Here is a 14,431-nt window from a genome sequence, read left to right on the forward strand (position 1 = left end):
AAAAGAATGCCAAAATGGTCAAAAGCAGTAATCAAAGCAAAGGGTGGCTGTTTTGACCAATCTAAAATTTGAGTTATTTCAAATTTTTTTGGTTTACTACATAATTCCATGCGTTTTCATTCATAGTCTGGGTGTCTTCAGTGAGAATCTACAATGTAAATAGTCATGAAAATAAAGAAAAACCATTAAATGAGAAGGTGCGTCCAAACTTTTGACTGGTAGTGTATGTACAGTGACACAGAGGGATGTTTCATATGGCCGTCAGCATAATACTGTAGCACAAGCTGTATGAAAGCCAGAGAAATACAAAGAAACTTCTCACACAACATGTTGTCACTATGACAACCAGGCAGAATCATTTAGCCTGATCTCTTGCCTTTTCCACACAGCACAGAAATCCAATAGCATTTAAGTCTTATGCAACCAGGCTGCCAATTTGCTCTGAAAGGATTTTAACACATTTGCAACTAAGATTCATACTAGCACACATGGATTTTTCTGGCAACTTCTTTGACTGTTTTATTCTGGAGGGAGTTTTAGCTGCCTGGTACAGTTTTAGAAGCTAGGTAAGGCAGTTTTGGCAGCACAACTTTGAGCCATACGCAGTTGTTTTAGTGCCATACTCTCTAGTGATCACCCAAACCCCCTTTTTGTAGCTTATAGTGTAATCCTAATGCCTTTTATTTACATTTACGGCCAATTACAGTTCTCAAAAATCCCACACCGTGCCCTACTCAGATTTTTATTTCTACATTCCAGAGGAAAAAAATCCTCATTTTCTGAATTAGTCTTTACAGTCTTTCACTTTTCACTCTGCTATCACTGAATAATAAATAACCCTGGCCTACGCTCAGAGATAGAAATACCATCTTGATTTGAAACACTTAAATCGTGAAGAGGGTCTGATATAATTCCACGTGCTGCAGCACTCTCGGTTGTGTATATTTGCAGCACTTCCCCGCTATTTTGCATTGGGATTTTAAAAGCGGTTCGGAAGGGAGGTAGATCACGATAATACAACTGAAAAAAGAATATACCAGAAATTGTTAATGACCAAGTCTCCGTGTCAGCTCAGGTCCTTCCTCTAGGTTATTTTCTAGCCTACTTTGCGTGCTATCACACAGACGCTTCCCTCTTGTTTCAATGCGTGATTGAAGGGAAACTTCTTTTGGGAAGTGGGGGGACTACTTTAGGTCAACTTTAGAAAGAAATCTTACTAACTTATTGCATACGCTTACGGGGGAACGCGGTTTAGTATAATATACGCTACTCTTTAAGCATAAAGAGCAAAGTGTGAGCTGGGTTGGTATTTTTTCTATCACAAGTGTTATGTTTTTACTACGTCGCGGAAGGATCCTTTTTTCAAGCGAGGGTCGACATATCCGCCCATTTTTCCGATGTTTCATTCCCCCCCGAGTTGAAAATGGAGTTCGATTAAAGCAGATGTCCATCAAGTTCTCAAGGAAATTTCAAGTCTATGTATTTTTACTTTAACTGTCGGTGCTAATACTGAAAACAGTCGGACCATTTTGGGGGGCATTGGATGCCTTTACTGAAAATTACTCGGACACGTTGACGGAGCAACGCTGCACAGCGCTTTTTCAAGTGTTGTCCTGGACCTGAAGTTGGCGAATGGATGCTCGACAGCCAGCCATAAATAACCTGCCAAACGATACAACCTACAACGATTTCTACATTTTTTGAGGATCTATGCACCTTTTTGCAAGCCGGGGATTTGTGTCAGTTGAAGAGGATGCTCCAGATGGCCCATTTGTTGTGGTCGGATTTTACTTCCAGGGAGGATAAAATGAATCAACGATTGTCATTCCTCCTCGCGATTTAACGTTACAGCCCAGCCAGCAAAAGCTAACGTCCAGCTAGCTTCACTTGCTTTTCATAGGGACGCTGAGTTAGGCATGCCCCTTGTACGCCGTTTATTTACTATCCGAAATAGGGGTTATTTCTGTATGTGAAGGAAAATGGTGATATATGTGGTATTTTATCCCGCCGTCACTGCGTCGTCGATGCTATTGCTAGGATTTGGATCCCCGTGAGGAAAAAAATGAGTGAAGATTCAACAAATCCAAACAACGAGTGAGTCCTGTTTTACACACACATTATTTTATTATTATTTTATCATTTACATCTAAACACACAGCTAATCTTCAATATGTGCTTATATGTGTAGATATTAACACACCGAGCATCGAGCTACGTTAGTTCCCGGTGACATTTCTAACCGAGCAACGTTGCCATTACATCGTCTTGGTTTACTAATATCAACAATAAGAAACACGTTGTACTTTCCCCCCGTGTTTGTTTGTTTATCAAGCTAATAGAAAGGATTGCCTTGTGAGATTAAACAGAACCGTGCCGGGGAAACAGTGGCATCGATCCATAGTAAAATATTAATCTCGTTGCTACTTTTTTGCAGGCTTATGATACTGCTAACCAGTATATGCTGTGAGAATTCAAATTAAAGCCACAACATTGTACACAACATGTACTAATCTTTGCTCATTTACGAGGCACTTGCTTGGTGTATTATTATTTATGTTCGGGAAATGTATTCATTCACGAAGGATCGTTCGGAGCAGACGCATAGATGGCAGTAATCTAAATATAATTTTATGTGAGTGCTTTCTCAGTACATCACGATCTGAGTCCTCTGCATTGACAGCCCAGATCTGTGTCTAACTGCTGTCCGCCATGATTTCGGAACATAATCATCGATTAAAATATTGCGGATTGTATTTGTCTTTAAGTCTAGCCTTTCTTTAATGAAGGCTCTTCGCGGTTAATGCGGCAAAGTCGGCATTGAAAAGCCGAAGATGCCATTTTTTTTTCTCAATCATGCTCATTTACATATCACAATCCTCCATTCATAAAAACGCTTAAAAACGGCATCGCATTCACGTCCAGAGCCTCACAACCTACGGGCATCGATTATAATATGTGCAAGCTGTGTTTTTGTACACGTCGCGCCCATTTCAGGTCGCATTTTGGTATTGTTTTAATGGGCTGATCCCTTGTGTGCGCTTGTTGACAGTCAGTGAGAAATATCTGCTTCGGGAGGTGCTGCGGTCACATGATCCCCTCCATTCATAAAGTACCTGCCTGCCCATTCACAGCACTGTACACTGTTTCGCATTGCACCGACGGTCACACAGTGATCACATATTCTGCATTCGCGGTACAATACATCGCATATAAGCGCCTGTGCTCGTTTTCAAGTCGTTTATTTTACATGTTTTTTTTCTTAACCATCTCGACGTGATTTTTCTTTCACAATGCGTTTGTCATATGCTCTTTTCAGCCATTTACAGTGTCACGGTTTAATGTCTGAAACACACCCATGTTTTTTGTTGTTGTGGTTGTTTTTCCCCATTCAATCTTTCTGGCCTTTGTGAGACTGATTGATTTAATGCATGGAGGTTTTGTCCTTGAACTACACTGCTGTTTTGTTTTTATGTAACATGTGTCATGGATTTATTTATCTTTCCTCATGTCAAAGCACAGGAGCTCACACATGAATTCATTCCAGGCTATATTTGCTTTAAACCTTGATTCAGCTTGAATTGTGTGAATTTGTGAAACCTCATCTCCTAAATTTGATTCGGCTCCCTTCAATAATCTCGGGAACTCATCCATGCCCCAGATCCCCAATTTTTCAGAACTACTGCCACAGGCTACAAAATAAAAATCCTCAGTTCCACTCAGCATGATGGCAGCAGCTAAAATGGCGAAGCGATCCAAACATTGTTGCTAAGATTTCACCACCTTTCCTCTTGTATGATTCATAGTAATGGAGTGAACGGAATACTGAGCGCTGCCTGAGCCATTTATTTTTGCTGAAAAGCATCAATTTAATGAAATATTTTTCATGACACGTCTATTGACCAAAAAAAAAGAAAAGATTTGGTGTGCCACTTATTTTATTTTATTTTTTTTTAAAGAGTCAAGGATAATCATTCCCCCCTCATAGTAATCTTCACCATATTACATAGTGAAATAGAGCCACTTTCCACTGATGAATTAAATGTTGGTCTTTGAGCCTCTGAATCCTTAATCAAACTGCCTTTTTTCTCATATGTAGAACAAGCGTAGGATCATTTACAAATGTAACTAGGGATGTATTATTTATTTTATTATTAATTTCTTTTACATTTTGCTCTCACAGCCTCGATTTTTAAACATTTAATGTGAAAGTATCCACATGGTTTGTGAACAGATAGCCCTGAGGTGGTTTAGTCTAAATGATAGGTGGTAAGCCGAGCTGGTTTACACACAGCACGCCCTTTGCTGAGAACATGTTACTTGGCCTTGGTGCAACAATGTTCACATGGCTGAAATGACAAGAACGCACTTAAAGCCTTGTGAGATTTTGGTTTGCGTCTCGTCTGGGATGTGTGCTGTGATGTAAGGCTAATGTGAATTCTGTAGACGAGGACTGTGGTCTTCCTGGGAGACGTGGGAGATTTATGCAAGCACAGTATGTGCAAGCAGTCTCTTTGTGAATGTCACGTTTATCTAAAATATTCATCTCTACCAAAGCGGCTGCCTTTTGAGGTGTACTGTGCTTATATCTCTTGTTTTCCAAATTACCGTTTTTTATTATCCTCCTCCAGTTTTTAATAAACACATGCTAATATTGCTAATATAGTTTAGCTGGTCCAAGTATATAGTCTGATTCTTTCTTTTTTTTACTTAAAAAGGATGAAGGACTCTTTTTTTTTTTTTTTTTTTTTTTGTCTCATCAGTGAAGGTCAGTTGCCTCAGTACCTCACCAAACATGTCTAGGGTATAGGCTCATTGTTTTAGATTCCTGTAGTGCTGTGGTATTGTCTGTTGTCAGTGTGATCTTTTAGTGATTCCTCTCCCTGTGTCCTCTTCCCATCTGTGTGATTGATTTGACAGCTCAGCGTTTTATCTGCCATTGTTGTGATCTTATCACCTGTGGGCTGGTTTACACTCCCATTCCTGTTGCGGAGCCTTCCAAACACATTCCTCCCAAACAACCCCCATCATGTCCTGAAACGACAAAGGGAGACAGCTACTTCAGCTGTTAGGGCTAGTGCTTTATGGCCTGGGTAATTGCCTATATCCTGTGGCCCTCATGTTAAGCTAAACAATTTCCTGGACCTTTTTATAGATAGTATTATTTGGGGTTACTGCCAGTTGTTAGTTCTGACCTCCACCACCTACTCCTCCAAAACCTTTGTATTACTAGTCTAAGCTTGCAGACACACCTTACCTTTAACAAAGTCTGCTGAGCTAACCACGTCTTTGGTTTTGCTTCTGTATTCTTTTGAGGAAGTGATGGTTGTGGCTGCAGTAGTTAATAGGCTAATGAAATGGTGTTATTTGACAAATATGTATATATAGATATGTAAGGGCACTTATAAAAGTATTGTACTTGACTGGTTAATGGTTGCATTCTCATATTTCATTAGATGCATGGCAGATTTAGGACGTACATATATGTCTTATATGTTAGGCTATAATGGGAAGTTTACAATGTCTTTCTACAGACTTTGACACAGTGTCCACCTAATAAAATGTTTTGTAATCCTAAAACTTATCTTGTGTAGAGAGTATCAATGTCTGAACGTCTGCCTGTTTTATTAGAACCTGCTGCTTTGTCTCAATAATGACAGTGAACCTTTGTACAGTCAGTGGGCTTTGGCTGTAACCGAGACATGTTAACATACGAACAGGCCTTGTATAGTGTTGGGCTGTTCCATTCCCATGGCCAGATTTGGTCCTGGATTCTGTGTATTTAAAACCCAAGCCACTTCCCTCTTTTAAGTTTTTCATTTCCTCTTGAAGTATTTTAGGAGCACACATACACTGCTGACATTTATGGCAGTTTATTTGGAGGCTATTTCAAACCAATTTACAGACTTTTAAGAGAAAGACCTGATGTGAATGTATGCCATGTGTAGATATATACATATTAGGGCTGCCACAAACGATTATTTTGATAGTCGACTAGTCACCGATTGTTTTTGCGATTAGTCGACTAATCAGATCATCATCCATTGGACGTACAGCGTACAACTTATTGCACCAGCAGCATCTGCTCTTATATAACTATCATTAGCTTACAGCTGTGTGTAAGGTATGTGCTAACTAAAAATAAAGACAAGATGATAGTTTATTAAATTGTAATGAAATTTGCAGATTGTTTCGGTGAAGTTTAATAAACTCCTTGCTATCTAAAATATAACAGGACACCGGAGTAAATTCTGGAGCATCTCACACTTCTGATAATCAGCTGTCTGCTTGACGTTTATTCAGCTGAGTAAAAACTATAACTTTAATCTCAGCCAAACCGATTTACTCCGGAACAAATAAAATAGTAAAAAAAGCCAAACAATAACATTGTTAAGTTATCTAAGTGACCTATATATGTTTAACCTGAGCAGCGAAAGACTGCGGTGGGTTTGAAAACGATTTGCCGGAGTCCGGTGTTCTCACGGCTCTAGTGAGCCTAGCCCCCGGTTAGCTATCGAGCTAGTGGGTAACAGACGTCTCCGAAAACGTCGGAGCGCTTTTGAAAATATGTGGTGTCTTGATAAACTGAGCAGATATTTGAGGTTTACACAGCTACATTCTCGCCTGAAAATATCTTAAACGTTTATTTTGTGACCCAGAAAGAATAATAAGAGTAATATTAAAACTAACTAGCTGCCGCCATTGTTGGAAACTGAGCTGGGCTGCGCTATGAATTCTGGGACAGAGCTACTTCTTCTTCTTCGGGGTTTAACGGCAGCTGGCATCCTTGTACATGCAGTGCTGCCATCTTCTGTTTCAGTCTGTTATTACACTCTTAAATCCTACTACTTATTCCTGCGTCTTTTGTGATCTTACAAAGCTTCAAACCACGCGTCGACTATTAAATTAGTCGTCGACGATTTTGATAGTCGACGTAATCGTGACTAGTCGACTAATCGTGGCAGGCCTAATACATATACTGTTAAGCCACCAGAAGAGAGAGAGAGAGAGTGTGTCCGTCCGTCTGTCCGTCCGTCACAGCATCCACATAGCAGTGATTATCTTTATTTCTTTGTCAGGATGGTCCTCTGATGTTCACAGACCATATCCTAATGCCTCTAAGAAGTGCTTTTAGCACTAAGTGTCTGAATTGTGGATATTGTTTTTAGTTTAGTTATGCTGTATGCGGGAGCATGAAGGCTGAGCCTTGTAGTGAGCTCTCTGCTGCAGCTGGTCTAAGATGGTTCTTTCCTGTGAGGTCACAGACATAAAAGGGCACAGATGTAAATCCTAAACCTTGTGTCTTTGATTGAGTTTGCAAACGCTTTGAAAACAGGAAGGGGTTTCTGTGTGTGCGTCTGTGTAGACACACTGCAGTGTTTACGGTATTTCTCTGGAAACATTTGGCGTGTATATGGGTTTCTGGGAAAGATCGAGCCAGATCCTAGATGAGGGAATTTATGTGCACATAACGTGTTATCAAATAAATTGCTTAATGATTCACATTTTTAAATAGGATTAAAATGAGAGGCCTGTAAGGATATGTATTTTTATCTCCTCAGGAAAGTTTTGATCACATTTTGTGCTGTCTAGAGGCTATATTTAGAATTTGGAACAGACTTTTATTGAGAGGAAGAGGTTCATGTAAGAGCTGCTTGAAAAATGCACGATTCATAATGATGATAATGTTATAGTACTCCTAACAACTGGGCGTGCTGCGATGATGTACAACATGTCATTGCAGTTTCTCTTAACCTTCATGGGCCATCATCTTGGTTTGGTGGTTTGACCTTCCCAAGTTCCTCCTGAGATATATCAATAGTTTCTCCCACAGCTAGATGGCTGCCTTGTCCCCTTAGCTTCCTGTTTCCCCATTAGTTTCAAAGTAGCTATGACGAGTAGATGGTTGGTCTTTGGGGACTACTCTTACATCAAAGCAGCCCAGAGACGCTGCATCAGTCGAAATTTGTGGTTCCTCTTTTTCCTCTTTTTGTTGTAATGGCAGGCACGAGGTTTTAATTTTCCAAATGCTTGTGGTTCAAATTAAGATCATCTCAATATGTGGCTTTGATTGATGTTTGAGAATAGTTTTTTTGGCTTTTGATACACATACGGGAATCTTTTGATTTATAGTGCCACAGTGCAGCGGCACCTACAACATTGCTGTTGGGGTTGTGGGCCCAATCCAGTAATGGAGGGGTTGGTTTGAAAATCAGTGTTAGAAATGCCGTCTGAGTGAGTAGATCTGACATTCGTGCACTGGTTTGGTCTATCTTTGATTAGACTCCAGGGTAATCCGTGCCACTAACGGATGTATGTGACAGATAACAACAGACATGACAATGAGCGGTTAATTTGTCGTATGCATTAGGTATTTATTTATTTTTTGTATAAAAGAATGGTGAGACATTTTGAAGTCGAGATTCACTGTGTGGTGCAGCAGCAGAGTAAGCCTGTTTATTTTATTTTATTTTTTTTAATTTAAAATTTTTTTTTTTCTTTCTTTCTTTCTTTTTTTTCCCCTGAGTCAGTTGGTAGCTAAGCTGAATGTTCTTGTGAGCGAGATGACTCACCAGCAGCCTGAGGTGTTGAGAGGAGATAGGGCAAATTTCTCTTTCACTTCTCTTTCTATAGCAAGCGTATTGGTTTTCACTGCAGTTAATGTAAGCAGGCTTGTGATGCTGGTGTTTCTCTAGGCATTGTCCTATTGTTACTTCTGTTAATGAGTAACAAGATGGGCTTTTTAAAAGTGTTTTGCTCTGACCTTATGTCATAATTTGCACTGCATCCATGTTTGGCCATGTTGGTGTTTGTTTTGGGGTAAGTCTGTGCCCTTGAGTTTGCCTCTGGTTATTTGGGAGATTTGAACCATCACTAATTGGCTAGCTAGTTTGCACCATTCAGATTAGATGCACTGTTGGAATCAATGGCTGAGTCCCAGATTGCATGTTATTTATTTCTTCAATGAGGCATGATCCTAGTGAAAGAATGTGTGCCATTAGTTTGTCTTTTCAGCCTTGGAATAACATACTCTTTTGTTTTATTGCATGTACGAACCTCTCATTCATGAAATGGTGAAGGAGATGTGTAAAATGTAGATTTTCATCAACTTTTAACACACTTTTGTGTCTTCAGTGAACCAAGAGATCCATGAAACATGAGAGATTCCCATCCTTTATTTTTTTTATTTATTTATTTTTTCCTTTTCTGCATGTATCAGAAAAGCTCTCTAAAAAGCCACTCAGATTTGCAGCCCCCTCTCACATTAAAAGGAGATAAGCGCAAACCCCTGTCTGGTGAACAGATTCGTCTGAGTAGCACAGACCTACCCTTATAAATTCTGAATGACTATCTGCAGTTGGCCATTGTTATATCCTTACAGGAGTCTCTTCTGCAAACTCCCAACTCTGAAATGTCTCATTTGCGAGCAAAGCAGACCAAGTGCCTGTTGTTAAAGCACATAAAAGAACCTTTAAATTGGCACATTACAAAGGTCATAAAGCAAATGTCACTCACTCATTTTGAATGTAAGGCCAAAAACTGGCCAGAATGTCTTTGAAATGCTAAAGAGCATAAATTGAGGAAGACCCAATTTCCAATGACTAAACAAGGACTAGGTGTGGTCTTAACTATGCTAGGTTTCTGTTCCATCTTTGTACCTCTCATATATTCTCAGTCCTCACATTTACTTTATTAGAATTCAGCTTTACTAAAACAAAGTTGTTACCATGTAAATATTTTTGTATTCCTGTTGTCAGACAGCAGAACGACAATGGCATGACAACAGAAACATAGCCCTTCAAGCCATTCCAGTTGCTTCTTGGCACGGCTCTAATTATTATTTCTATAACCATGTTGTTGTCTGACAGACAGAATCGCAATACACACTGCTTCAGTTTTATAACTGACATTGCAAATTCCTGTTATAATTACATGATTACACTTAGAGATGTTTGAAAAGAAGAAGATATCTTGTTCGTGTTTGTCGACTGCCATGCCTTCACCTAAGGCTACGTCCACATTAGCCTGGATAGATTTGAAAACTGCGTTTTCGTCTGAAAACGCGCCGCGTCCACACTAGCGTTTTCAGTTGTTTTCACAGAGTTGTGCGTCCACATTGAAATGGCCGAAAATGCTTATGTTCCAGTCCTGCGCATGCACAAATGCGAGTGAGAATTAAAGAATTGGAAGAAAAGCTACGTGGAGCATGTACAAACTGATATTAATCTTTTTTAGGGCTGTCAAAATTGAGAGCAATCAAAACAACTGCTGTATAATGCACTCCGCTATCTTTGTTTAATTGGTCACGTGACTGCATCACATGACTAAAATGTGATGCAATGCAGTCTGCATTTTCCAGTGTCCATACTGCGACGGGACAGCTCTGTTTTGAAATGGTTTTCGAGAGCGTTTTCAAAACGCTGCGTTTTTCCTTGACAAAAACGCCGTCTCAGTGTAGACGGGAGGACAAAACTGAAAGAAAACGATGCATTTTCAAACGAAATAGCATTAGTGTGGACGTAGCCTGAGTCGTGTTACTTCCACTGGCTGCTCTTCTTTCTCATTCAAACTCTTGCCGTGGCAGTAGGCCACCTGGTTTCAAAGATACAGGTACTGAATTGATCTTTAGTATGGCATTAGGTGGGATATACTGGCATTTAGAGCAGGGCGATATGGCCAAAAATATTTATCACGATATATATTTGAAAATTTGCGATAACGATATAACTGACGATATAATTGATGCGAGACAAAATACAACTCCACAACATTACTAGCGCAAAAAGACAACCTTTCATTTATTTTCACTTAAACAAGAAGCTGGTTTTTATGTACATTAAAGCTTTATAAAAATGTAACAGTGCAAATGCAAATTCCTTGCTGAAAGTTTAACCAAAAGGCATTTCCAGTAGAAATGGGCTGACATATCCTGAGCATAACCATGTATAATATCCACTGAAGTTAAAAAGAGGTGCTTTGCAACATTAAACTGCAGTTTGCAGTACGTATTTTTCGGACCATAAGGTGCACGGGATTATAAGGCACATTAAGTGAAACAAAGCAGTCAGATAAATCAAACTTTATTAAACTCATTCTTCTTGCTTCCTCCACTTCTGTACCATTGATTCATTAATGTTGAATTCTCTGGCAGCTGCTCTATTCCCATGTTGTTGCAGTATATTAATGACTAACCTTGTATTGTGGATGGATTATCTCAGTTGTTCTCCTGACTGAAGTTTGGTGTTTACAGCATCCTGCCATGCGATTGCATTTGTCTCTAACTATCAGGAACGTTAACTTTTATAAGTGGAAAAGTGTTAGTGTTCGTCCTCCAGCTTCACTGTTTGTTATGCTAACATAGCTGTGTCGCTAGCGATCACGTAGCACATGATTATATACCAGCTAGCCCAACTTCAGTAACCCTACAAACGTCACTGCTGTTTAGTTTCCTGTCTTCATTTATGTTGGAAGTGATAGCAGAGCTGTACGTTTGAATTTTTTCAGAAATCTCTCAGTCAGAACATGCAATATCATGCTTGGGTAACTAGCGAAACTAGCGAGCTAACTTCCGCTAGCTTCCTGCTAACTTCTAACTCTGTTAAATGTAATAAATTTAGTTTTCATGGATGCCTGGAAGTTAAACTTCATAGTTACACCTGGTAAAGCAGCAATGCTGATCGTTTTATTAAAGATGAAAGAATTTAGACAGTTTTTAACTCTCAGTGATGCTGCAGTGTTCGTTTGACCTGAAGCATACGGAGTTTAGGACCCAGATTACTCCCAGATTTAAGAGCATCTTAGTCCGACAAATACGACAATAATGACGGCCGCTTGCATCTTCTGCAAAAAAATGTGCTTTGTCATGTATCTGACGGACAAACACCAAACCAGTTCCACATCACTGAAGTTGCACCATTTTTACAAACCAATTCTGGTTTCAGTCAACAATCGGCCATGTGCGTATGAAAACAAAGGCACTGGGCATGCGCGTTTTACTCTTATTCTATCGCGATATTTCATTTTCCTATCGTTGCCTAACATTATACCGGTATTATCGTGAACGGTATAATATGGCCCAGCCCTACTGGCATTGCAGAATGAATGATTTGTGAGGTATTTTTATTAGAAACTTGCAATATACACTCTGAAGACTCGCCTTAACTTGTTAAATAAAGGTAAAATATTTCCCCCTTCTTAATACTACTACACTTGGTATATTTTAAGTCAAGTACTTAAGGAAATGTCAAAATATCACAATTTTCCTGTGATAACAGCCTCTGAAGTAAAGCAAGCGACTCAAACGGCCAGAGTTCCTTTTTGCTAAATCTTCCATGTCCCACCCACTTTCCTAGCGATCACTTTCTTCTCAGAGGATAAGCTATGGAATCGGATTGGCATAAGTAGCTTGTGTTTATTTTCCCAATGGTATTTTAATGACCTCCCACCAAATAATATAAAAAGTCCTACAAGCCAAAGTGGTCTAGTGGAGCTTGACTGTGCTTGATAGCCTTCCTCCAGTTTTGATATGGAGGAGAGATGGTGAGGGAAAAGGGGTGATTGGGGGGAAAAAAATAAAAGAGGTGGTGTCGAGGGGGCTTTTCTCCCCTTTTCTGATGCTAATGAAAGGAGGAATGGTTTTCCAGCTTTTAGCTTGCAGAGTGTGTCTCCCCTGCAGCATGCTCCGCTGCTTGGACATTGTGGGAGGACAAAACTCCAGGCCCGGGATCCAATAACGTGAAATTTCAGCAGAGAAGCGGCCATTGTGTAGAGTGAGGCAGGCCAGGGAGGGGCTGGGCTGGAGGGGGAGACGGAGTGGAAAGGGAGGGCGACTTGGAGAGCACCCAGGGCTCAGGCCACATCCTTTCTCTCTCTCTCCCCTCGTCTCTTGCTTTCGTCTTCATTCTTCTCCTTCCCTTCTTCTCCCCCCTCCTGTCTTTCTTTCATGATCCCCCCCCCACCAAAAAAAAAATATCCCCAATCCTCCTGCTCTCTTCTCTACCACTCCCCTTTGGGGTGGGAGGCCCAAAGCTGAGACAGGAGCAAAGCATGATGGCATGCTGGAGTCCAGCGAGCCATGGGCCAGAGGAGCAGACAAACGGCCACTTTGTCCACTTAGGAAATGGTTGTCCCAAGATCCCCCTTCTCCACCACACTGGAGCAGCCGACCTCGAGGCCCAGGCCTGCCCGCCTGCCTGCACTGCACATGCTCCCCTGTTCTGTTCTGTTCTGTTCTGTTCTCTTCTCTTCTCTTCTCTTCTCTGTGAGCAAGTGATATCTGTAATTTTGTACACAATGTATAAAGTATGTAAATAGCCATTTATCATGAGTGACATAGTTTTAACTCCGAGACATAGCAGATGAATAAAAAGTGCAATTATCGATATTCTAGTTCTCACAGCAAGTAGGAATCCAAGAGAGACATTTACTTGTTTTGGTCCAGACAGTTACAGTACTTGCTCTATTCTCTAATGGAGAGTAGGACGGCCAATCTGCCTGATTTGGTCTTTTGCATTGTCACATACAACTCAGCCAGATCGTGTCTAGAAAAGTTCAGAGGTGTATGCGGATGTGTGAAAACAGCTTTAGTTATTCCTTTATGTAGTAACAAAATACACTCACATTTACATATTCATGCACTAAAAAATAGGGCTGGACTGTATATCAACTCCTTTGCTCCTGACCGACTGATTCATTTTTAGTTGTTCAAATAGCCGACTAGTCTAAAAGTAAGAAAATAGTCAAAATTAAGGAAAATCAAAATATTTTGTGCATATTTGAAACTGTTAATTGTATTCTTCAGTAATCAAATCATTTTTCAAATGCCACTGCAGCGCTTGTCACGCGGACAGAAGTGGCTATCAGATTGTGATCATTAACAGTGTTAACACAAGTAGCCCTCTTCCTCACAAGCTAATGTCCACATGTCTGTGTTGTATGTGGTTCTTGCTTAATCTTGGTGTTTACATTCTGTTTTACTCTGACACAGTTGTTCATCTTCTACATCTGCAGAACTCTGTTGGTTTATGTGGCTATCTTCCGTCTTTGCTACACCTTGCTTGTGTAGGCCTTCCTGTCAAGTAGAAAGAGGTGTGCAGTTGTCTTCTCTCAAATAGTAGCAAGTGGTGCTGTAACTTTTCAAACAGCTAGCTGCTATTGTACGTTAATAAATATGAATAAGTAGTTTTGCACTATTAGTATTTCAGGTACTAGCTAGCAGGAGCAGCAACATTTCATTGTCTAGTCTACTAGTTATGCACATCCCTAGCAAACTGATTGGAGAAGATGTGGAAAAAGACTGTTTACATAGCCTTTTTTTTTTTTTTTAATGTATTTTTTTTTTTTTTAATTTGTTTATTTTTTTTAAATCCTTCCCCTTTAGCTAAGTCTGTGCTATAGTATTTGGATCTCTTGAGTCTGTGCAGCCCCATCCACA

General features: G+C 40.0%; 1 protein-coding gene across 1 annotated transcript in view; it reads left to right on the forward strand.

Annotated features, from left to right (window-relative positions):
• Positions 1 to 1,179: 1,179 nt before the first annotated feature.
• Positions 1,180 to 14,431, forward strand: part of spred1 (sprouty related EVH1 domain containing 1) — a 38,664-nt gene continuing 25,412 nt past the window's right edge. Inside the window, exon 1 of the mRNA XM_086274449.1 lies at positions 1,180 to 2,094. Within this exon, the coding sequence (XP_086130575.1) occupies positions 2,063 to 2,094 (32 nt within the window). The 5' untranslated portion in view covers positions 1,180 to 2,062. The remainder of the gene's footprint in view (positions 2,095 to 14,431) is intronic.

Source organism: Aulonocara sp. 'chitande type north' Nkhata Bay, linkage group LG19 (assembly GCF_057382095.1).
Source record: "Aulonocara sp. 'chitande type north' Nkhata Bay isolate Kocher_YH1m ecotype deep benthic linkage group LG19, A_spYH_male_GT1.1, whole genome shotgun sequence".
Taxonomy (NCBI): domain Eukaryota; kingdom Metazoa; phylum Chordata; class Actinopteri; order Cichliformes; family Cichlidae; genus Aulonocara; species Aulonocara sp. 'chitande type north' Nkhata Bay.